General features: G+C 39.0%; 2 protein-coding genes across 4 annotated transcripts; one reads left to right on the top strand and one right to left on the bottom strand.

The window, feature by feature from the left end:
• The first annotated feature begins 39 nt into the window (after positions 1-39).
• LOC131135966 (calcium-binding protein 2-like) lies at positions 40-17,430 on the top strand. Of its 2 annotated transcripts, none has more exons than XM_058082406.1 (7): positions 40-222; positions 309-491; positions 12,931-12,961; positions 13,440-13,574; positions 14,375-14,484; positions 14,585-14,732; positions 15,750-17,430. In XM_058082406.1, exons 1-7 carry the CDS (start codon positions 55-57, stop codon positions 15,773-15,775), a joined length of 801 nt encoding a protein of 266 aa, XP_057938389.1. In that variant the 5' UTR covers positions 40-54; the 3' UTR covers positions 15,776-17,430. The 2 variants fall into 2 exon arrangements, with proteins under 2 accessions (XP_057938389.1, XP_057938396.1); XM_058082413.1 differs by lacking the exons at positions 40-222; positions 309-491 and adding exons at positions 8,326-8,812; positions 10,655-10,876.
• Positions 17,431-18,328: 898 nt separating this feature from the next.
• LOC131135950 (CD209 antigen-like) lies at positions 18,329-23,995 on the bottom strand. 2 transcript variants are annotated; one of them, XM_058082388.1, is made up of 7 exons: positions 23,875-23,995; positions 23,690-23,784; positions 22,355-22,453; positions 21,488-22,279; positions 19,082-19,227; positions 18,860-18,969; positions 18,329-18,769 (listed from the first exon to the last, which is right to left on the bottom strand). In XM_058082388.1, the coding sequence occupies exons 2-7, from the start codon at positions 23,757-23,759 to the stop codon at positions 18,634-18,636; spliced, it is 1,353 nt and encodes a 450-aa protein (XP_057938371.1). In that variant the 5' UTR covers positions 23,760-23,784; positions 23,875-23,995; the 3' UTR covers positions 18,329-18,633. The 2 variants fall into 2 exon arrangements, with proteins under 2 accessions (XP_057938371.1, XP_057938378.1); XM_058082395.1 differs by having other exon boundaries at positions 23,690-23,767; positions 23,875-23,961.
• Between the last annotated feature and the right edge of the window lie 540 nt (positions 23,996-24,535).

Below are 24,535 nucleotides of genomic sequence, written 5' to 3'. Positions count from 1 at the left end.
AGTGGATGAAAGTGAGGCAGGGATAACAGAAGAAGGAGGAGCGAACCATCAGGAATGAGATGCCCCTCAGATTATCAAGCGGTGTGCGATGCTCTACAGACAGATCAAAAGGACCGCCTGGACACAGCAGACGTCTCTGTGCGCCACGTTGGGGCTGCGAGGATGTCCGGCGGGAAGAGTACGTCATCCATGGATGTACCCGAGGGGAAGTTGGTGAAAAAGGTCCGTTGCCAATCTCATCCCAAGTGTTCCTCGGTTGTGATATCTCTAAACATCTTCGGTGGTTGAAACTTCATCTATCTCCACAGGGTTCCATCAAAAAGAAGATTGAGTCTCTCAGGCGCTGGAGTTCAGCGAGCATCAAGAGACCGCCAAAACCAAAGGCCAAAACCTTAAGCCTATCCTCCCCCGTGGGAGACCCCGATGAGCTTTGGCTGCAGGAGGGAGACAGGAGGAAGTTGAGACCCATCGTGGATTCCGTCTTCGGTCAGGTAGGACTGAAGGACCACAAAAAGTGTGGCCCGGGTGCCAATGGTTGCCAGCAAGAAACAAAAACAAAGAAAACAAAACAAATCAGCAGCCATTTTACAAGAATACAACACTAAAAGTTTCTATTCATTAGTATATTGCACCTTTTGTCACCTTTCTGAGGATGGCTTTCCTTTTCCTTTGCTCACCGCTGCTCAGGAGGACCGCCTGTGTTCCACTGAACTGTGTGATTTGTGTCACTTGTCGTGGATTTGAAAGGAAACATACTTTTCATGCTTTCTGATGTTGAAGATCTGTGGTGTGAAGTAGTCAGTGTGTGTGTGGGGGGGGGGGGGGGGGGGTGTGGGTGGGCGTTTTTTTTTCAACATCAAAGTTTGAGTCCAGGTCTTGAGCTGAACGGGTCATGAAAGTCTCATGAGGCTTTGGTTTCTTACCTGAGGACCCTTCATGACCTTATAATTCTTGTATTTGTAATGCAGAATAATTTGAGGCCTTCAACGGTCGGGGGCGGGGGGGCGTCTTAATAGCCAGGTGGGGATATGAATTGGATGTCCAGACCTCAGCATGATAAGTTTCCTTCTTTAGAAATGAAATAGTTTTTTAGTTATGGCAGAGAAAATCAATTTCTGACCTTCTGAATATGTTTTTTTAACACAATTAGAGCTCCTTAGACATGAAATAACACCCCTATAGTTACATTTCTACTTCTACTACCAAATATAGGAGATTTATAATCAGAGCAAATAAGCCGTTTAAGACATGAATAACTGCTGCATGGTGACAAAGTGGTTAGCGCGCAGGCCTCACAGCTAGGAGACCCGAGTTCAATTCCACCCTCGGCCATCTCTGTGTGGAATTTGCATGTTCTCCCCATGCATGCGCGGGTTTTCTCCGGGTACTCCGGTTTCCTCCCACATTCCAAAAACATGCTAGGTTAATTAGCGATTCCAAATTGTCCATAGGTATGAATGTGAGTGTGAATGGTTGTTTGTATATATATGTGCCCTGTGATTGGCTGGCTACCAGTACACCAGGGTGTACCCCGCCTCTTGCACAAAGACAACTGGGATAGGCTCCAGCAACCCCCGCTGCAACCTTTGTGATATTCATTTATATAAATGTCTTCCGGATGTATAGACAGGAAGTGGCGTCGGGGTTCAGAGTTGAATTTTAGCTGGATTTATTATTGGGATATTTACGGTATTATTATTACGGTGCCTGCTGTGAGATGGTTCGACTTGAAATTGTATTTCAATAGCATTGATAGCATGAGAAAAGTGTAACATAGCATGCGGCAGACAAGAGTAGTCGACTTCTATCAGGCATTTGTAGTTGCTCAAATGAGTCATCAATGCGCTCATCAACAGATGGAGCAGATGATGAGAAAATGAAAGGGGGAGGAGGGGGGGGGGGTCTGGGATGAGGGCCAGAGGGTGATTGATGTCACGGAGGAAGAAAAACAGAAGAGATTGATTGCGACTGAACAGGGATTAGCGGTTCAATGAGCGAGACAGCGAGACGGCAGGTTGAGACGTGGAGGCGGCCATGATGTGCTCTTGGTAGGAACGGATGAGCCACCCTTTCAGCTATAAACGACGCTAATTAGACGTACGTATGTCGCCACATCTGCCTGGCAGCCTGGCGGGGCTACTTTCGAATCAAAGCACCGATGCCTCTGATCTCCCCGTAATCGCGTGACTTTTTGTCCATTTGCGGTTGAAAGGCTGGCATGTTCCTTCGCAGGAGGAACGTCTATGCTGTACAAGCCTTTCCGTGGGGAATATCGATATGGACATGGATACTTCTTCAACATTTTGACATGTTTTTTCCATTTTCCGTGCTTTCTAAAGAGAAAAAGACGGTTAGCATCAGGAAGCTCACAATGCACCCAATCGGACACACCTATTTTGATCCTTCTGAAAAACAAAATTTTACGGGTTTTTAACATATTATGCCGTGACCATGCAGTAATTCAGTACATTCATGATACTGTGTAATAATATTGCAGTATTTTGTAATAGTTTAAACATTTTAAACATTAACTACTTTCCCGAGCGTATTGATTTCACATAGCGACATAGGAAGGAACGCTACACTGACACCTTTATGTCTTGTTTTCTTTGGTTCTCATACTTAACTTTTTTTGTTAATATATAACATTTATGCCACTAAAAGTAACATTTTTTTTGTAAAATTACAATGTATTTTTCTGAATATTTTGACTTTATTCTTGGAAAATAATTGTAATTAAAAAAAATTTTTTTCCATTATTTTGTTAAATTATAGCTACATAATTTGATTTTGGACACACGCCTCACACATCTCCCTGCAAACCCTATCCAAAGTTAGCTTGATGTTGGCGTTCTCCTCTGATTTTGTATCAAATGACCTCCCCAGAACCCTCCCCTTTTCTCTTCTATTGCCATTGTTCATGCCAAAACTATCCAGGTTTAACGGAAATCTGCACCAAAGGGAGGCTGACATCATTGCAGCAACCATTGAATGAAACCACAAAACAGTGATGATTTAATGATGACATATTTTTGAAAAGGGCTGCACGGCGGTCGAGTGGTTAGCGCGCAGACCTCACAGCGAGGAGACCAGGGTTCAATTCCACCCTCGGCCATCTCTGTGTGGAGTTTGCATGTTCTCCCCGTGCATGCGTGGGTTTTCTCCGGGTACTCCAGTTTTCTCCCACTTTCCAAAAACATGCTAGGTTAATTGGCGACTCCAAATTGTCCATAGGTATGAATGTGAGTGTGAATGGTTGTTTGTCTATATGTGCCCTGTGATTGGCTGGCCACCAGTCCAGGGTGTACCCCACCTCTCGTCCCAAGACAGCTGGGATAGGCTCCAGCACCCCTGCGACCCTTGTGAGGAAAAAGCGGTAGAAAATGAATGAATGAATGAATTTGAAATGTGGAGAAAAATGGAGAATGATGTGAGGATCAAACCAGCATCCAGTAATAAAAATTGTGTAAAAATATATTTTTTTACCAGTAGGGGGCGCTGTTTAATTTGTCTACTTGTCTTTAGCATACACACAGACACCTTTATGTCTTGTTTTCTTTGTTTGTCATACTTAACTTTTTTTCGTTAATATATGACATTTATGCTACTAAAAGTAACAATTTTTTCCTCAGAATATTCCAATTATTGTTGTAAAATTACAATGTATTTTCTCAGAATATTTTAACTTTATTCTTGGGAAATAATTGCAATTTTTAAATTTTTTTTCCATTATTTTGTTAAGTTAGAGCTATATAATTTGAAGAATGAGAAATGTGGAGAAAAATGGAGAATGATGTGATTACACGAGGACTGAGGATCGAACCAGCATCCAGTCATAAAAATTGTGTAAAAATATTTTTTTATCAGTAGGGGGCGCTTTTTAATTTGTCTACTTATTTTTAGCATGTTGGAAAGTAAACACAGCAACAGTTTTGTGTCCCTTAGCCTCGGATAGAAAGCAAGAACACACAGTTTTATCCTGCAGTATTTACAATGTTACACTATACGCTATTAATGTAGAAAACATTTAATCCACTGGATGTCCCAGACTGCGGAGAAAACATAAATCCCACTTTTAGGTCACTTGGAATACATAAATAAAACATAGCCAGGTGCAACAGGCATCAAACTGAAATGAGAGCAGGGGATATGGGACAACTCGGATAACCGTATGTGCTTGCAGTCTGTACAATGACGTCACATTAGACAAAATCCTATTTCTCTTTTAAAAAAATACAAAAATGTTTTTTTACATTTTCCAGCAAATGTCCCCTTTGAGTTCATGTTTTAGGTCGGCAATTGTTCCTCCAGTTTAATAGTCACAACCATGTAAGCCAGGTCTCTCCATTTCTTATGGATAAAACCTTCATTCATTCATTCATTTTCTACCGCTTATCCTCACGAGGATCGTGGGAGGTGCTGGAGCCTATCCCACCTGTCTTTGGGCGAGAGGCGGGGTACACCCTGGACTGGTGGCCAGCCAATCACAGGGCACATATAGACAAACAACCATTCACACTCACATTCATACCTATGGACAATTTGGAGTGGCCCATTAACCTAGCATGTTTTGGATAAAACCTATGAAATGCAAAATAAAATAATGAACTTTCTTCTGTCACTTTTTAAAAACTCTTTGAATACGTTTTTATCAACCCAAACACCCGCTCCCAACAATGTATTTAAGTGTCTTTTTTGTTATTTTTGCACCGGAGGCAAAAAGAGGTGACAACGCATTACAATTTTTAAGCCATAAAAACGACCACAAGATGGTAGAAGTCATTCATTCATTCATTCAGTTTCTACCGCTTATCCTCACAAGGGTCGTGGGGATGTCTTCTTCGGGTGAGAGGCTACCAGCCAATCACAGGGCACATATAGACAAACAACCATTCACACTCACATTCATACCTATGGACAATTTGGAGTCGCCAATTAACCTAGCATGTTTTTGGAATGTGGGAGGAAACCGGAGTACCCGGAGAAAACCCACGCATGCACAGGGAGAACATGCAAACTCCACACAGAGATGGCCGAGGGTGGAATTGAACCCTGGTCTCTTAGCTGTGAGGTCTGCACGCTAACCACTCGATCGCCGTGCAGCCCGATTTAAGACTTTATTCCCATGATATTGTTACTGTTTTCCCAACCTAATTTTGAACATCAGGAGGTTGTCTACAGCCACAACTGTTGGTGCAAGTGTGCCAATCAGAGACCACGCACCCGTTGAGGCAATAGATGCAAAAAAAAAAGCCCAAACAAATCATACCAGGAAGGCAGGAAGTGAACAACTGTAACAGTAGAACATGCAAACTCCACACAGAGATGCCCGAGAGTGGAATTTAACTCCTAGCTGTGAGATCTGCGCGCTAACCACTCATCCGTCGTGCAGCCGCAGTCCAAATGTGAAAAGTGTAAATACTTCATGCTGTTATGTTTGTCGATAAATTGTTATTTTTATGTAAATTTTAGTCGGGAACTGATATTTTCCTGAAACCTACCTACGTATGTTCTCCTGCTGATTACTAAAGAACAGAAAAAGATAGAAACAAACTTTTTTGTCCTGATGAAAGACGAGGGTGTAGTCTTTCTTTTGGTAGCTTCCAATTTGATACAGCCATCGAACACGACAGTCTGCGTGCATTGAAAGATTGCTCATTATCGTCTAAAATGGAGGGATTGTCTGGCTGGGATCGAATGACTTATTATTATCACAAGTCGGGCCACTTCCGACAATTCACGGCAATGGGTATCAAACTTGCCATGCCCCACCCCCTCCCATGATGATGGGGTATCTTTAGTTTAGCAGGCCAAGCTGCTGCACCAGAGACTATCTCACGTCGGAGGTCAGAAGGTGTTTCATGTCCGTGTATGACACTGAATGTAAAGAAAAAGAGTTCATGAGACTATGTACTATTTTCCCTAATTCAATGGAGTGATGTGCGTAGGTCGGAGTAATCACTAGCTACCGAAGTACTTTGTTTGTATGCATGAACACGGCAGCACAGCAACCAGGCCAACACAGGGATTAGAGTGTAAAATTATTTTGCAATCAGTCAATCAATTTTCTTCTGTGCTTGTTGTTGTTCTGGGATTGTTGTGTTCCGTTCTGGAATTTGTTAGGAAAAACAATGTGTTCTATTATTTGGATGAGTTTCTGCAACGCGAGCCTGCTACTAAATCATAGACTTCATCTAAACCTCATGTGCATGTGTGTGACAGTGTGTGACATGAACAATGCAGGAAGAAAAGCCCATTCCGCAGCCGACGGTTCCATTTATTAATCTGGATCAGTCAACTAAGACGCATGTTATATAACCGAGACAATGTTGGACATTTGTTTGTCATTGTGCTTCTTCTATGTATTTCTATGTATTTTATCTGTACTTTGTACTACTCAGAAAGGTCAGGAGAATCCTGATAGAGGAGAGAAAATGTATTTTTAAAAGTGTTTTCTAGCCTTTGAGCTGGTTGCTGCTTTTGTTGAAGCTCTCTTTTGATGACCTCTACTGGTGGTTGTATGGTATTGCAGCTAAAAGCAGATGAGCTTCCCAAAAGAATTCGATTTGCTGCACCCTGGTGGTGAGTTTTGACAGTGCAATATGGACAGGACAAATGCGTTCACACTTTTTCACTGAAACATCAAATATTATTATAAATATAATATATTTATGTAATATATAATATTTATACAAAATATAAATTTGATATTACTGAACATGTTTATTATATTATAACAATATACAATAGCACCTGTTCTTGATGAAATACCCTCTGCACCATCTTCACATAGCCAGCTGTCCTTTGACGCCCCTGCACAACCTGAAGCTCCACGCTTCCATCCTCGGCCCAAATGGAGTTTCCCATGTCCATGTCGGATCCCCCTGAATATTTTGGGGTGTCTGACACTTGTAGTTCAACAATCCCACTGTTTTCAAATAGAGAAGCTTTTTTCCTTTTTGCCATCAAACGATCTTAACCATGTGAATACCTGATGGAAAAGGCATAAGGATTGGATGGATGGATGGTTGGATGGGTGGGTTTGGATGGGTGGGTGGATGGGTGGGTGGATGGATGGATGGTTGGATGGGTGGGTTTGGATGGGTGGGTTTGGATGGATGGATGGATGGATGGCTGGATGGCTGGATGGGGGATGGATGGGTGGATGGATGGAAACATGGGTGGGTGGATGGATGGATGGTTGGATGGGTGGGTTTGGATGGGTGGGTTTGGATGGATGGATGGATGGATGGCTGGATGGGGGATGGATGGATGGGTGGATGGATGGATGGGTGGGTGGGTGGATGGATGGAAACATGGATGGGTGGGTGGATGGGTTGGTGGATGGATGGAAACATGGATGGGTGGGTGGATGGATGGATGGATGGGTGGGTGGAAGGGTGGTAACATGGATGGATGGATGAAAACATAGATGGATGACTGGATGGGGATGGATGGTTGGAAACATGGGTGGGTGGATGGAAACATGGATGGATGGATGGGTGGGTGGATGAAAACGGCGGTGGGTGGATGGATGGAAACACGGATGGATGGATGAAAACATGGGTGGGAGCATTGATGGATGAAAACATGGGTGGATGGATTGATGGATGGGTGGGTGCATGGATGGATGAAAACATGAGTGGGTGGATGGATGAAAACATGGGTGGATGGATGGATGTATGAATGAAAACATGGATGGATGGGTAGGTGGATGGATGGATGGACATCCAGTTATAATTAAGATGTCACTCTGATGATTGGAGCGGAGTGTCCGTGAATGCATCTTCCGGTTCAAGTGACATCGAGGAAGTGTCATTCCAAGGAGGATAGAGACGTGTTTGTGGGTTGGCGATACATGGGTGGATGGAATATGGAATATGGAATATGGAATATGGAATATGGAATATGGAATATGGAATATGGAATATGGTATAAAAAGTAAAGAGCGTCAGACTCCGTGTGACTGTGAGGATCTGTTCCATCGTCTTGCCATGAGTTCATTTAACGTAATTAAAAGTAATGAATTAGTCAATGCCATTAATGTGCCATTAATATTTGACAGCCCTAATGAATAAACACCAATGGATAAATAAACCTTATGATATATTACGTATATGATATATTTCTCTTCCACGGCCTCTGAATGTCCTGCTTCCAGAGGCCCGAGGATCCCAATTGAAGCCTTCACTCTCATGTCCAACATAACTCTTCCCTCTAATCTGAAACGCAGGGATTAACCAGACAGCCAACTCCCCATCCATAATTCTGTCCACCCCCCCCCCCCCCCCCTCGTGGAAGAGTAGTGCCAGACTCGTCATTTTGAGACTATAAACATGATGTTGGTAGGGGCCGAGAGAGGAAGGTGGGTGGGGTGGATTAGATTAAGTTGGTCCAAATTCAAGGGATCACTCGCGGGAGGCTGGGGTGACAGATCAAAAAATGTGTTGGTGTGAGCGAGCGAGCGAGAGAGCGAGAGAGAGAGAGAGAGATGTTCATGGTCATGCAATCAGAAATGCAGGTTGTTTCAGCCGCTGGTCATAATATTACCCTTAATTCTCCGTAACCCAGCCTCCAATAAGCCATTGGGGTTCTGGATCGGTTGCTGCGCCGTTCGGCTGCTTTGGCTTTTTTTTTTTTGGACCGACTGCAGTTTGGATTGTAACTTGACCACAAAGATTGCGTTCAAAGACATGCACTGGAAGTCGGACTTTGGACTTTAATGTGACGACTGAGCAGGGACGGGACTCAGAGAAAGGGGCGGGTGGTGATGGGAAACATCAACAAAACGTCTGGGAAAAAAAGTAACAAGGTAAGAAAGCATGTGTAAAAGACGAGTATACTTCAGTGTACTTCAAATACACAGTAGATCTCTGCTTTCCGTAGCGAACCCAGAACAAATACAGTTTTGAAGTCGACGCTCCCGTGCAATTTCGGATTTGCTATTTGATTGTTATGTAATCATTCATTTAGATTCAACTCCGGAACCCTACCCTTCTCTCTTCGATTGCCGCTGTCCCCTCGCCACAATGTCCGTGTTGAATTCAAATGTATGGCTCCTCACCACGATCCATGGAATCGGAGTCATGGTGTAGTCTGGTCGTCAGGCTAGGCGCAAGGGGCTGGACAAGGTGTCTCCATAATCCACAGCGCCCGCCTGCTGTAAATCCAGTAAGGATTTTCCAGCGATGGAAGCGAGTCAGCGTTTTACAGGTCTCAAGTCCGGTCTTGTCTACAGATGAGTCAATAGTTTCATCCGGATGGGAACGGATCATTTAGTGAACCAACGCTGTAAACGGACACACAGACAATAGATTTTTGTCTATTCAGTTCTACTACGCTACACTCTGTGTGTATGCTAGCTGCCCCGCCTCCACCCACAGAGAAAGAGACTGTATGAAAAGGTTTCATTCTGTTCATGTCATTTTTCCATGGAACAAACTTGCAATGCACAGCGTGAACTCTCTTCCTGTCTGTTTGGAGGCGGGACACGAAGGAAATGGACACAACGAAAAAGAACGAGAATTTGTAATCTCTTAAGAGCTTATGAATAAATATATTTTTTTTAATGTAACAATCTATTATTCCATTTGACAAATACTATGAAGACATATTCATTACATTTTCATGAATGAATGGTTTGAATGATTTGGTCAATTCGAGTCCAAAGTCCTCAAAATATTATTATCATTATTGATTATTATTAATATTAACATCATATATTAATTATTATATAAAATTATATAAAATATTAGTATATTTTATCATATTATATTATAATATTACTATTATGTCAAATAATATGAATTTGAATATGGATATGAATATGAATATTATGTTAAATAATATTAATTTATTTTATTGTATTAAAAATACAATATTTTATTTTATTTTATTATTATGTTAAATAATATACATTTTATGTTATTTTTGTATTATATGAATGTGAATATGAATATGAATATTGATATCAACATCGTATGTATTAATATGGATATGAATATGAACATTATTAATATTAATATTATATTAATGTTAATGTTAACATTAATATTAATAATGTTAATATTCATATTCATATTCATATTAATACATACGATACGATGCATACGATCTGGCTCTGTGCAAAGCCTTGTTTGAGGCCATTCATGTTCATGTTCATGTTCATGTTCATGTTCATGTTCATGTTCATGTTCATGTTCATGTTCATGTTCATATTCATATTCATATTCAATTCATATTCATATTCATATTCATATTCATAAGAGAATGGATTTACCATCAACATCACTGCACGTTTCGACGGCTTGTCTCTCACACCAAACCCGACTATGGTGAGTTCAGGGGCTGCCAAATCACAACGATTATCCATGAAAGACATAAACAAAATAAAAATTGTTGGCGTTTTTTGGTGCATGTATGCTGTACATTTTAACTGTGTTATTGCATATTTATCAATTATCATCCAATAACGGTGAATGCGGAAAAAGCGGGGATCCACTGTGTACATTTCAGACTCTTGAGTACTTGTGTATATCGGATGCGACATGTACTTTTACTGCAACTTAGACAAATATAGTAAATCCCAAGTCAATAACAACCAACCTGTTCTACAACCGCCTTTAGTTATTTCAACTGGTTCCCCTCTTCCAAGGGGGCGTCGCCTGTAGAGAGGAGCGGGGCCCCGCTGGCTGCGGCCATGCTGGGGGACCTGAAAGATGCAGGTGAGATGGACACCGAAGAAGATGAAGACAGAGGAAGCGAGCCGGAGTTCGACGAGCCGCTGTGTGCTCTGGTTAAGAACTGCAACATGCTGCACAACATTGTGGGGCCCGCTTGCATCTTCCTCAAGCAAGGCTTTGCACAGAGCCAGATCGTATGTATGACCTGACCGCACACACCTTCTTCCTCTGCCGTGGATTCATTTGGGGAATCTCAGGACGCAGCAAACCGGAATTCTAAGTTATTTTTCGCCAGTAGAGCGAACCACCCAATCAATTTCCATAACTAAACTATGTGACTCGTATATGTTGTTGTTTTGTTTTCATTGGCCCATGAAGAATTGCTATGAAAGGGCGGGCTGCACGGCGGTTGAGTGGTTAGCGTGCAGACCTCACAGCTCGGAGACCTGAGTTCAATTCCGCTATCTCTGTGTGGAGTTTGCACGTTCTCTCGTGCATTTCTCCGGGTACTCCGGTTTCCTCCCACATTCCAAAAACATGCTAGGTTAATTGGCGACTCCAAATTGTCCATAGGTATGAATGTGAGTGTGAATGGTTGTTTGTCTATATGTGCCCTGTGATTGGCTGGCCACCAGTCCAGGGTGTACCCCGCCTCTGGCCCGAAGACAGCTGGGATAGGCTCCAGCACCCCCACGACCCTCATGAGGATAAGCGGTAGAAAATGAAAGAATGAATGAATGAAATTACCACACAAGCGAGGAGACCGGGGTTCGATTCCTGGCTCTGTGTGGAGTTTGCAGTGCTCCCCTTGCATGCGTGGGTTTTCTCCGGGTACTCTGGTTTCCTCCCACATTCCAAAAACATGCTAGGTTAATTAGCAACTCCAAATTGTCCATAGGTATGAATGTGAGTGTGAATTTTTTGTGCTTGATGTGCAGCTGACAGTTTTGGCTGGAATAAAATCATTTTGCTTTTTTACTGTATGAAAGCTGAGAAGCGTTCACACATAAAAAAAATGTCCACCATTTTTCAACATGTCAAAATGTCAAAACAGGTCTTTAAAACTCCCATATTGTAATTCCATATTTTCTGTGACAGTTTTCCCATTGAAAAAGTGTGACATTCAACTTATTCTACAGGGTGACCCGGCTCGGGTGGTAGATGGGTTGCTGGTTGGATCCTCATGTGATCATTTGACATATTATAACAGTTTTTGGTCCTGTCACTACTCCACGTCTCAACCGTTTCAAACCAATTCCGACATCTAAATATCATTCAGGCCATTCAGTACAGGTCGGCTATTTATCAGAACTTTGCAAAAAAAACTCCCACATTTCCCATAGATTGATATTTTTGATTGATATCTGGTTGGTTGGCTGGTTCAGTCCTCAACAAGTTAGTCTGATGTTTGAGCGTTCTACTAACTGGCTGTTTTTGTATCATAGTGTTGCAGTACAGTTGATTTTTTTTAGGGTGGAGCCACCTAGACATAGTAGGTTCTGGATATGTTCTGGATTCTAATCAGACTTGGGTCTCCTTGGGTTTGCTTGCTCCGGTTTTCCTCCCAGAGTTCCAAACTAATATTTGGTTCATACTAGGTTTATATGAAAGTATACTATATTAGGTTAACAGGAGATATTTGCATGTAGGTCAATGTCAATGGTACTTCAGTATTTGTGGTATTATTGTATTGTGCTTAATTCAGCATATACACAGGTATATGAATGTTGACCAAAATGCAGATGAAAAAAAAACAGCTTGAGATGAAAAAATGAAAAAGCGATAATCCTTCGTGATTTGTAATACAATTTGCAAGCGTAATCCCCTTGTGTTGTCCCCTCAGCAACCTCTAATCCAACGCTGTATTATTTCGGCTGATGATGTCACAACAGTCTCCCAAAACATATCGTGGACACACATAGCCGGGTCTCACCTCCGTATCGAAACTTCAGACTCTTTTTCACGTGTTCTTTTACTTGCTGGGTGTACTTGTGTGTGAGTGTTACACTAATGTACCCCCAAAACAATGCTATATCATATTCATTTCTAACCCGCAAGTCATGCTGGGTAACTTCATGTTAGGGAAATGCGTGTGCAGGCTATATACGGGAATCCGCTGTATGTACAATCAAATGACTGCTGTTGTCAAGGCAACAATACTGTCTGTGTGATATGTGTATGCTTTAACCCGACATCTTCTTTCCGCCATCTTTTCATGCATCGCTCCGACGCAATCTACACCCTGCAGGACCGAGACCTGCGGCCTGAAGAGATGGAAGGTATGGAAGATCCCTTGAAGGCATCACTTGTTTTGGAAAAGAGTCACCTGACTTGCTAAATGTAGCAATAATCCTAAGTTGGCAACAATGATCCCTCCTGCTACATCTTCTTATTCTTTTTCATATGAGGTGTTTTAATATGTAACAAATGTGTCATAATTAGGGCTGTCAAATGATGAAAAAAGTTTAATCAAATTAGTCGCAGTTTGATTAATTAATTCATCATAATTAATCACCATTTGTAACTTTGTGTGAAATATTCCATTTCCCAGCAGCACAAGTACTCTAAATATCATTTTTTGTGGCTGAAATTTTTTCTGTAGTAACGTAAAATACAAAAATACAAAAACGGTGCATCACTGACAAGCTGGCAACAATCAGGCACGTCTAAGCCCTGGGTTGGGAAACGATTTTCTCCAAAAAGAGATCAAAAATTGTGACATTTTAACATGAGATTCCCGCACGTTTCCCCACACAGAGCTCCGTGAGGCGTTCAGGGAGTTCGACAAAGACAAGGATGGCTTCATCAGTTGCAAGGATCTTGGCGAGTGCATGAGGACGATGGGGTACATGCCGACAGAGATGGAACTGATCGAGCTCAGCCAGCAGATCTGTAAGTCCTGTCGTACAGCTCAGTGAAAAGCTGGAAAAGGGAGAGCGAGACGGGATTCCAAAATCATCCAAAAATCCATTATCCCAACAGGATGCGTGGGGGATAAAGTACGTCATTTCATTTCTCTTTTAAAACATTAAAATACACAGAAATTCCGAATTATATTACAGTACATATATTTTTGAATGTTTAATGTCAGCTGATACTTTGTTTGACAGTGATTGAACGCACCATCTACCGTTCTCCGATGCCCAGAGGGATGTATGGATATATTTGGATGTATTTTCCCCCTTTTTCTTCCACCTCATATTATGCTGACACTATGTGGGAATGTATAAAGATAAGATTTGACGACTTTGAGTGCTAATGTGCATCACTGTGGAACACAACAGCCCAAATTATTATTATTATTATTATTATTATTATTATACATTTCCACCACCTAATAGTCTAAAATTATAACCTTATTTTGGTTAAAAAATATTGAATATTTCGACATTTCATACAGCTAAAATCACATTATCTTTCTTGATAATATTTTACATTTATTATCATAAAATGGCTAATTTCTGCAGTGTTTTTTAAAAATGATTTTACTTCTTTTTTATATTTTCCTTTTGTAATTATGACTTTATACCCTTTATTCCCAATTTTTGACTCGATCCACCCCTGTCCAAGTGTGTTAATACAAAATAAAAAATAAAAATGCTGCAAAACTGGATAAAAAGGCAAGATAAATACCCTATACCTTACCCTGGACTCTTAAGTGTTGGATGCAAAATATGTTTCTTGCTCACTAGGTGGCGGCAGAGTAGACTTTGAAGATTTTGTCGAGTTGATGGGTCCGAAGATGTTGGCTGAAACCGCAGACATGATCGGAGTCAAAGAGCTTCGGGATGCCTTTAAAGAGGTCTGCATCATCATCCCATCAGGATAGCATCTGAGGTCCTTCACCCCCCCCCCCCCCCCCCCACACACACACTCTAATTTCTTCTTTCTCACTTTGCTAGTTTGACTCGGATGGAGATGGCCAGATCAGCCTCGGGGAGCTGAGAGAAGCCATGAAGAAGTTGATGGGCGAGCAACTAAACCACCGTGAGATCGATGAGATTCTACGTGACGTCGACCTCAACGGGGACGGCGAGGTGGACTTTGAAGGTGAGTGGGGCCGGCGGGGGGGTTGGACTTCAGTTAATAAAGCCAATAATAGGTAATTTGTAGGTACACAACATTAAGTACAACTACACACACACACACACATATATATATATATACACTTTGCGCTATCATGCTAGGTGTTAGCATGCTAACATTAGCATTGCTTGCATGTTAACATTAGCATACTAACATTTTTTACTATTTTCACATATATAGACACGTATGTAAATACTTGCCGCTATCGTGCTAGGTGTTAGCATGCTAATGTTAGCATGTTAACATCGCTATCATGCTAGTATTAGCTTAGTAGCATTTGTAGCCATTTTGATAGTTATATGTTTTTATGCTAGGTGTTAACATGCTAATGTTAGCATTGCTAGCATGTCATGCTAACAGTAGCATGTTAACATTGCTATCATGATAGCATTAGCATAGTAGCATTTGTAGCCATTTTAATAGTTATACATTTTTATGCTAGGTGTTAACATGCTAATGTTAGCATTGCTAGCATGTCATGCTAACATTAGCATGTTAACATTGCTACCATGATAGTATTAGCATAGTAGCATTTGTAGCCATTTTGATAGTTATACGTTTTTATGCTAGGTGTTAACATGCTAATGTTAGCATTGCTAGCATGTCATGCTAACATTAGCATAGCATTTTTGCTATTTTCACATATATGGACACCGCTATTGTGCTCGGTGTTTGCCTGCTAACGGTACCATGCATCATATCTACATAGAGAGAATGATTATTAATACACCGTAGCTAAAACAACAAACCGCTAATGTATGTTTAGAATTGTGTAGTATTGTAGTATGCAGTGGAGTCAAAGTAAAAAGTGAAATAGTTTCCTCCTGTAGGCCCATGACAACAATAACATGGTACAGCTGTGCCTAATGTTGTGCTCAATGAGTGTACATTACTTTTAGCAGTATGTCAGTGTCCGAATCCATAAATATATATATAGCATACATCTTCATGATGTTTGATAAGAATGTTTTGTTTTTGCAGAGTTTGTGCGGATGATGTCTCGCTAAACAAAACCATCTTCGCTGCACTGAATGGGGGCTGCATACCACCTTCTTGTCGTTCTCCTCCATATAGTACACATTTCCTTTTTATCCATCCTTCCATTCTCTACATGTTTTACTGTCATGTGAGTATTAACTGTGCTACTGTTGTAACATTAAAGGCAGGATAGAATGAGGTTAGGGTTCGGAGGGTGCGTAGGGAGAGAGATGACTTTGAATGTAACAAACCAGCAGTACAATTATGGGGTGTAGTATATGCTGCTATCTCATACATGTGTAGTTATTTCAAATAGCAAACAGACCAAAAATACATTGTGTAGAGGTAAATTCCCAGTTGCATGTGGTGAGGCAAAACATTTGTGTTATTACCTTTTGTGTGTATGAAGTACATACATGTACCCTATCCTTCTCCTGGGAAATCACACACAAAACGATGGCTCTTCCTTTCTATGGAAGGACGGCAGTGACAAGCACCTTCCAGCTAATGCACACAGGATGAGAAGAGTACTGCAATGCCTCCACGTATGACATTTCTATGTATTTTATTGTCTGATTATGGTAATGGTTTTATTTCATTTGAACATGCATCAGATTACAATTGAATGCATCCCATAATCAGTTCACAGTTCCACATGTCCAAAAGGAGTAGGAAGAAGCAAAGCTTATTAAATCCTACCTCTCCATCTGGTACTTTTACAATCAGTAAATTTAATTTAATTTAATTTAATTTAATTTAATTTAATTTAATTTAATTTAACAAAATATAACATTTATATAATTTAATTTCTTTTGTTAAACTGTTACATTTGTTCACTTCCTGCTTTCCTAATATAATTTAAGTGTTTTTAAATTTATAATTTTATTTTTTTATTAAAAATTATATTAATTTTAAATTTTAAATTTATATAATTAAAAAAAAAATAAAATTACAAATTTTAAATTTTTAAGATGCATTCATGGCCTCATACGTGGCCTAACACAAAATTGGATTTTTTAAAACTCATTACAAAAGGCGTGCATTTTCCCCACTCGGGTGTTAAAAAATATTCAAGCATTGCAAAGGGAGCCACAACAAAGAGACTGAAGAGCCACATGCAGCTCTACAGTCGTGGGTTGCTGACCCCTGGGTTAGAATGTTTTAAATGCACTTGGGATTTTTATTCCGGCTCCTTAGAGACATTGCACAGCCTGTACACAGTCATGGTCTATAATAAATGTTTTATTCTAAATTAATTCTATTAATACCAGTTATGAATTAATACCAATACCACAGAGATGACAACATAGCAATATTTCCATCCCAGTGGCTGTTGTTGAACGGTAATATCACCCTTGTGTTTTTTTTCCATCAAGTAGCCTCTTTTCACAAGCATGTTCAGTTCTACTGCTGTATCATACATACATTCTACTAGTACACAATATGTATGAAATATGCTTTTCATACAAACTAAATAACACAAATGTGTCTCCTTTATACCTCAGTGTAAAAGCTATACCTCTGTAAATACATGGAATACCTCTCTTTTCCTTGATCAGGTGGGAATGTACTCAGATGGTTTCAAATAAATATATTTGAAGTGTTTGAGGAAATAAATCTATTTTTACATGTTGTGCATCAGCTTAGTATGATAGGTCATTTGAAATAAATATGAATAGCATTGAAGATATGTGCTGTCCAAGTCATTCATGTGGGATACTTTGATGAGCTTCCGTCATTCATTTGCTTCTTTGAAGTATCGAAGTCTACTCAAAGATCCCTTTGAATTGTTCCATCCATCTTCCTCCGCTTATCCGCAGTCTCAGTAAGGAAGCCCAGACTTCCCGGTCCCCAACCACCTCCTCCAGCTCCATCGGGAGGACACCAAGGCATTCCCAGGCCAGCTGTGAGACATATTCCCTCAGGGCTTTTTCCCGGCTGGGTATGCCAGGAACACCTCACCAGGGAGGCATCCGGGGACTCACCCTGGAGCCAGGCCCGGGGGAGGGGCTCGCAGGCGAGCGCCTGGTGGTTGGGCCTTCACCCGTGGCCACATGGGATCCCCCCCTCATAGATCCACCACTTATGGGGGCAATCATAAGGGTCCGGTGCATTGTGTGTTGGGTGGCGGTCAAGGGCGGCTGCCTGGGCGACCTGGTCTTCGGCTGCCAAATCTGGTTCGTTTGAATTGTTAGATTTCGAAACACTATCTATAACCATACACCCAAATTCCAAAGTAAGAACGTTGAAAAAATGGCATGAAAATCTTAGTTATCGGAATTTGACCAATTTGTTCAGGGTAAATCCAAATCCAAACCAAATCCTCTAAAGTCACAAGAACTTGGTTGGGATTTTGAACCTGAATGACATCCCCAGTTTTACCAGACTTCAACTGGGCCAGCTTCAGATGTTTTGCTCTAAGCGGGAACACATGGCAGCCTCTCAGGGATTCCGCCCTAATGCCTCTGAATTTAATGTCCCAATGACATGAGAGGAAGACTTTGGTCAATCCAGTCTATATTCCATGCAGACTTCAGAAGTGTTGACACAATGAATGAACACAGTCTTGTTTTTTTTTAATAAAAAAAAAATGAAGACATTGTAAGTGTATACATCCGTGATTAACACAAAGATCTAGAGAACAAATTAACTCACCATTAACTGCAGTGAAAGAAAATCCAGTGTTATTTATGAATATAGCTGTGGGTGATTAGCAAATCCCCATTGTTTGAGGTTTTCTCAGGTTGAGTAGATTTAAAATTATTATTTTTTTTTTTTCGAATTTTTTTCGAACAAACCAAAAGAGCTACCGTATTTTCCGGAGTATAAGTCGCACTTTTTTCATAGTTTGGCCGAAAAATCCCGTACTCCTTAAATGTAAGCGTTGCTACATCTCACACACCCAATTTTTCTTTGAACTACATTTCTCATCGTTCCATTCAGCCTTTCCTGATGAGCGGTACCAAAACTCCACGCAGTCTTGGTCTCCATTGTAACTGTTGGGCTGGTCGTCAGCCCAGAACCTGCATCGGAAACAAACAAACAAACAAACAAACAAACACTGTCAGACCCAATCATGGCCAATGTAAGAAATTCATGGTTTTGTCACTCACGATATGGTCAGAGAAGTCCCATCCACCCACTTCCACTGGCCCTCTACACCCTGATCAGTCAGTCCCATCCAGACCTCCTTGCTACTTGAAAACAAGCCATTCACAAATTCCTAATAAGGAAGAAAAAATTTATATCAATGCTTAGAAGTCAGTATTTTACAGTACTGAGTAGTAGTAGTCGTCATAGAGAAGCCATAACAACAAATCAAAGGACCAACCCACCATTTCCTCTTTGCTGTTTATGATGACCAGGTCAGCTCCTTTTGCTTGACAGTTGCTTCTACTCAGGTACCAGGTCTTCTTGGTTGTAGAAGAATAATAATAACAGCTGGTCTCAAACTTCCTCCAGCCACTCGGACAGTTCTTAGCTGTAAAGGATATAAGGGTGTACTTTTTAAGCCCCACTCCATTCAAACTATCGTATTTTCCGGACTATAAGTTGCACTTTTTTTCATAGGTTGGCTCTTCTTGCGACTTATAAATGAAAAAAATTGTTTATGTTACATAAACACTGGACACCTTTTCTGTTCATGTTTATTTTTTGTGTAGCTGAATAACCATTGTGTTAGCATATCTTACACCTATTCAGCCTGTTCTCTATTCTTTTATTGTTAGAACTTGCCTTCCAAGATGGTGTAATGTCTGTTTTGGGCAAGTAATGGTAATGGTAATGTTTTTATTTATTTGAACATGCATCAGATTACAAGTGAATGCATCACATAATCAGTGTACAGTTCCACATGTCCAAAAGGAGTAGGAAGAAGCAAAGCTTCTTTTAATTTAATTTAATTTAATTTAATTTAATTTAATTTAATTTAATTTAATTTAATTTAATTTAATTTAATTTAATTTAATTTAATTTAATTTAATTTAATTTAATTTAATTTAATTTAATTTAATTTAATTTAATTTAATTTAATTTAATTTAATTTAATTTAATTTAATTTAATTTAATTTAATTTAATTTAATTTAATTTAATTTAATTTAATTTAATTTAATTTAATTTAATTTAATTTAACAAAATAAAAAACTTATTAATACCTTATTAATTATTACAATCAGTAACTGTTACATTTGTTCACTTCCTGCTTTCTTAATTTAATTTAATTTAATTTAATTTAATTTAATTTAATTTAATTTAATTTAATTTAATTTAATTTAATTTAATTTAATTTAATTTAATTTAATTTAATTTAATTTAATTTAATTTAATTTAATTTAATTTAATTTAATTTAACAAAATAAAAAACTTATTAATACCTTATTAATTATTACAATCAGTAACTGTTACATTTGTTCACTTCCTGCTTTCTTAATTTAATTTAATTTAATTTAATTTAATTTAATTTAATTTAATTTAATTTAATTTAATTTAATTTAATTTAATTTAATTTAATTTAATTTAATTTAATTTAATTTAATTTAATTTAATTTAATTTAATTTAATTTAATTTAATTTAATTTAACAAAATAAAAAAAAAACGTATTAAATCCTACCCCTCCATCTGGTACTTTTACAATCAGTAACTGTTAGATTTGTTCACTTCCTGCTTTTTTAATTTAATTTAATTTAATTTAATTTAATTTAATTTAATTTAATTTAATTTAATTTAATTTAATTTAATTTAATTTAATTTAATTTAATTTAATTTAATTTAATTTAATTTAATTTAATTTAATTTAATTTAATTTAATTTAATTTAAGTTAATTTAATTTAAGTTAATTTAATTTAAGTTAAGTTAAGTTAAGTTAAGTTAAGTTAAGTTAAGTTAATTTAATTTAATTTAAGTTAATTTAAGTAAGTAAGAAATAAGGAGTTAGTATGTTCTCTGTAGGCAGCATTATGAATTATCCTTACTTAATTATCCTTATTATCCTTTTTTGCAGTACATTTAGCAAGTGAAGATTGCTTTTATAGTTATTAAGTAGTTTGTAAAATAAATTACCCGCAAAAAATGCGACTCATGCTCCAGTGCGACTTATGTATGTTTTTTTTCTACCTAATTATGCATTTTTGGCCTTGTGTGACTTATAATCCGGAGCGACTTATAGTCCAGAAAATACTGTAGAACCACCTGCTTGGCTCTTCCCTGCTCTTGTCATGTTTTTCTACTTGTATCACGGTTTTACAGTAATGTTTTATGGTAGACGGTGGTCTATTATTAGTCAAAACATTGAAATACAAGTAATATGTAGTATTCTTGTCACTAGTCAGCAGTAATTATGCCAAACATTGAGACATTACCTTACGTTACATTACATTACCTTAACGGCCATGGCATGTCAAACAAGGTAAAAATGAAAAAAAGTTCCCATTGTGTGTACATATAAGTGGTGTGTTTATATACATTGATTAGCTGACTAGCTAGCGGCTGTGTCTAGTCCCTGCAGCGTGTGGTAAACAATGAATAATAGGAGCGTAAAGGTGTGTTATTTCATGTCTGCGGGGATTTTTATAATGTAAAAAAACATATTTAGAAAGTCATAAGCAATTTTCCTCTGCTCTAACTACTAAGATATTCCATTTATTAATATTGAAACCTTATAAATTAATTTATTGTGGTTTGGTCTAGAACCAATTAACCGCCATAAACGAGGGACGACTGCATGTGTTTTCGCGTCTTACCTTTAGTTGCGTTCAGTACGGTGATGGTCGCCTTCAGCTGTTCCACCTCAGCAGTCAGGTTGGTGATGACTATTCTCTGCAGGTCTCTGTCTGCCGTCACGTTTCTCAACGTCTTTTCAAGTTCTTGTTTGTCTTCAACGGTGGAATTGTAGGAGGCCATTAATTCATCCGTGGCTTTGCTGAGTGTCGTGTATGTGGCCTGCAAATTAGCGTTCTCCAAGGTCAGATTTTGGTGACTGTCGGTAAGGTGGTCCTTCTCTTTGGAGGAGGACTTGTAGCGCTCCTGTAGGTGTTCCACGTCCTTTACCAGGCTGATGTAACTCACTTGTAGTTTCTCCTTGGACCGTGTGGCGATATTGAACTGGTTCTGCAAGTGGTCCCTCTCTTTGGTCGCGGTGTCATAGTTAGCCTGCAATGTGGTTTTGCTCTTGATCAGTGAATCGTACTTTTGCTGTAGCAGGTCTCTGCCAGTAGACAAGGCGTCATTATTACTCTGCAACTGCTCCTTGTTGGCCTTCAGCTGCTCAAGCTCTTTATTTAAAGCGACGTTACTGACTTCCAGTTGGCTTTGACTCTCTTTCAGTTTCTTGGCTTCCGCAGTAAGTAGATTGTTGTTGGTTTCTATTTGGGTTTTCATTTTAGATAGGTAGTCATAATTGTGTTGCAACTGCTCCTGGCTGGAGGCAAGATTCCTCTTCTCGTTCTGTACAGTCTTCAGGTTCTCTTGTAAGTTGTCTTTCTCCATTCTCGTGGCTTCCAACTTATTCTCCGTGTCTTTTCTTACTCCCCAGTCTGCCACGGAAGAAATGAAAACATGTATGGTCCATTGTAGGAGTTTTTGATAAAGATGGCAAAAGAGGTACTCACAATGGACCGATTGACCGATGAGCCCGGTCACCAGGACAACACACAGCAAGCCAAGGAAGAGCGTAGCAGCCCTGAAAGGACTGTTTTTCAATGCATAAACTAAATGACAAACATGAACCGAGATTTAATATTGCATATTTTAGTTAGAGAACAATAATGACTGCAGTAAAGACAGCAGTTGACAGCAGCATGATATTTTTTTGTCTTATACTGATTGAGGCAACTGGAAGCTTGGAAGCTGGAAGATGTTTCACCTTTCATTTCAATTTTCATTGACAATGATGCCCAGTGGTGTCATTATACTGCTCACATTGTTAATTATTTCATTTAGTTTAGCTATTGCAAATTTATGATTTATTACTTTCTGCACCTGGGGTCCGAGAGGACGGAAATTTCATGTATGCTCTATGTCGAGCATGTATAGCATATTTCACAATAAATTTGACTTTGATATTTTTTCATTGATTTAAAAAAAATATATATATTTTTTTTACATTTCATGTTCTTAAGTCCCCCTAAATAATTAGATATTTGTAATATTTTTTTAAATAGATTTGTTTTACAAAAAATCTCTGACAAATTTCATGTTCTTAAGCCCCCCTAAATAATTTGATATTTTTTATTGATTTTTCTAAATTGATTTTTTAAACCAAAAAATCTCTGACAAATTTCATGTTCTTAAGCCCCCTAAATAATTTGATATTTTTTATTGATTTTTCAAAATTGATTTTTTAAACCAAAAAATTTCTGACAAATTTCATGTTCTTAAGCCTCCCTAAATAATTTGATATTTCTTATTGATTTTTTTTTTTACAAAAAAATCTCTGACAAATTTCATGTTCTTAAGCCACCCTAAATAATTTCATATTTTTTATAGATTTTTTTTTTAAACAAAAAAATCTCTGACAAATTTCATGTTCTTAAATCCCCCTAAATAATTTGATGATATAGTATAAAATGATGATATAGTGTAAGTGTTTTGCCACCAGGAAGGCAACAATAATTTATTGTCCTTCTCGCAGGACGGCCATTCTATTGTGATCTCACCTAGGGCAGACACACACCAGGGGCATAAATAGGAATACTCCATGTGTCAAATGAAGAACTAAAGAAACCTTTTGGACTAAAGGTCTTCCATAATTGAGAAGCATCCAGGTGCCCCCATTTGTGGATGACCTTGACCGGTATGACTGACGATGAGGAGATTGAATTCTACCAACAGTAGCTTTACATATACACACCCCTCATTTTGTCATTTTAGGTGTTTTTTTTCCATCCATATAACTTGATTGGAAATTAATATACATATGTCAAAGCAGTTTGGTGTTCCGTTACCTGAATGTCGAAGCTTGGCGCCATCCATTAGAAGATGCTTGTAGCCACCATTCCCATCCTGGACGTCCATTGTTGTCGCTGCACAACTTTTGGAACTTAGTTTTATTTTTGAAGCAAATAGTTGATAAGTGGCGCTTGGGCATTAATATTTGAGGCAATTACAGATATAAGGGATGAAAACTTACCGCTACTCGAGGAGAAGTCAGAAGTGTTTCTGGTTCAAAGTTTGAAGTGGAGTCAGATGCACAGATCTTTTTCCGCGCTTGTGATCCTGACAAATGAAGCAGTTTACTTTGGAGAAGAAATGTATGCAAACCGCAGCTGCTTATTTCGCAACATGAAACAACATCAGGAAGAAGCGATTTCACAAACCAAAGATGCTGAATGGGCAGTTTTTATACCGTCTTTCTATGAAAAAAATACTATGTATAGCTGACAGTGGGAAATCGTACCGGAGGCTGGAAATGGCTGGACTGAAAGAGGAAGCCAGAGTACCCGGAGATGGATGGAAGACACATCCCGACAGCCAGACCAATATCCTGTTGGACTTCCAGATCCAACTTCAAGGTAAAATAGTTCTCTGCTTGGTCCATGACGTTAATATTGTGGTTTATTCATTCATTCATTCATTTTCTACCGCTTTTCCCCACGAGTGTCGCGAGAGGTGCTGGAGCCTATCCCAGCTGTCTTTGGGCGAGAGGCGGGGTACACCCTGGACTGGTGGCCAGCCAATCACAGGGCACATATAGACAAACAACCATTCACACTCACATTCATACCTATGGACAATTTGGAGTCGCCGATTAACCTAGCATGTTTTTGGAATGTGGGAGGAAACCGGAGTAC

This window comes from Doryrhamphus excisus, chromosome 1 (genome assembly GCF_030265055.1).
Source record: "Doryrhamphus excisus isolate RoL2022-K1 chromosome 1, RoL_Dexc_1.0, whole genome shotgun sequence".
Classification (NCBI taxonomy): domain Eukaryota; kingdom Metazoa; phylum Chordata; class Actinopteri; order Syngnathiformes; family Syngnathidae; genus Doryrhamphus; species Doryrhamphus excisus.
This window is presented reverse-complemented; position numbering and strand designations above follow the sequence as displayed.

Excerpts from the sequence above, each read along its gene's own strand:
- LOC131135966 (XM_058082406.1), top strand. The coding sequence starts at position 55 with ATGAGATGCCCCTCAGATTATCAAGCGGTGTGCGATGCTCTACAGACA. Across the intron at positions 223-308 it reads AGGGGAAGTTGGTGAAAAAG|GGTTCCATCAAAAAGAAGAT; the intron begins GTCCGTTGCCAA and ends CTATCTCCACAG. Across the intron at positions 14,733-15,749 it reads CGGCGAGGTGGACTTTGAAG|AGTTTGTGCGGATGATGTCT; the intron begins GTGAGTGGGGCC and ends TTGTTTTTGCAG.
- LOC131135950 (XM_058082388.1), bottom strand. The coding sequence starts at position 23,759 with ATGGACGTCCAGGATGGGAATGGTGGCTACAAGCATCTTCTAATGGAT. Across the intron at positions 22,280-22,354 it reads CATCGGTCAATCGGTCCATT|ACTGGGGAGTAAGAAAAGAC; the intron begins GTGAGTACCTCT and ends CTTCCGTGGCAG. Across the intron at positions 19,228-21,487 it reads CGTACTGAACGCAACTAAAG|CTAAGAACTGTCCGAGTGGC; the intron begins GTAAGACGCGAA and ends TATCCTTTACAG.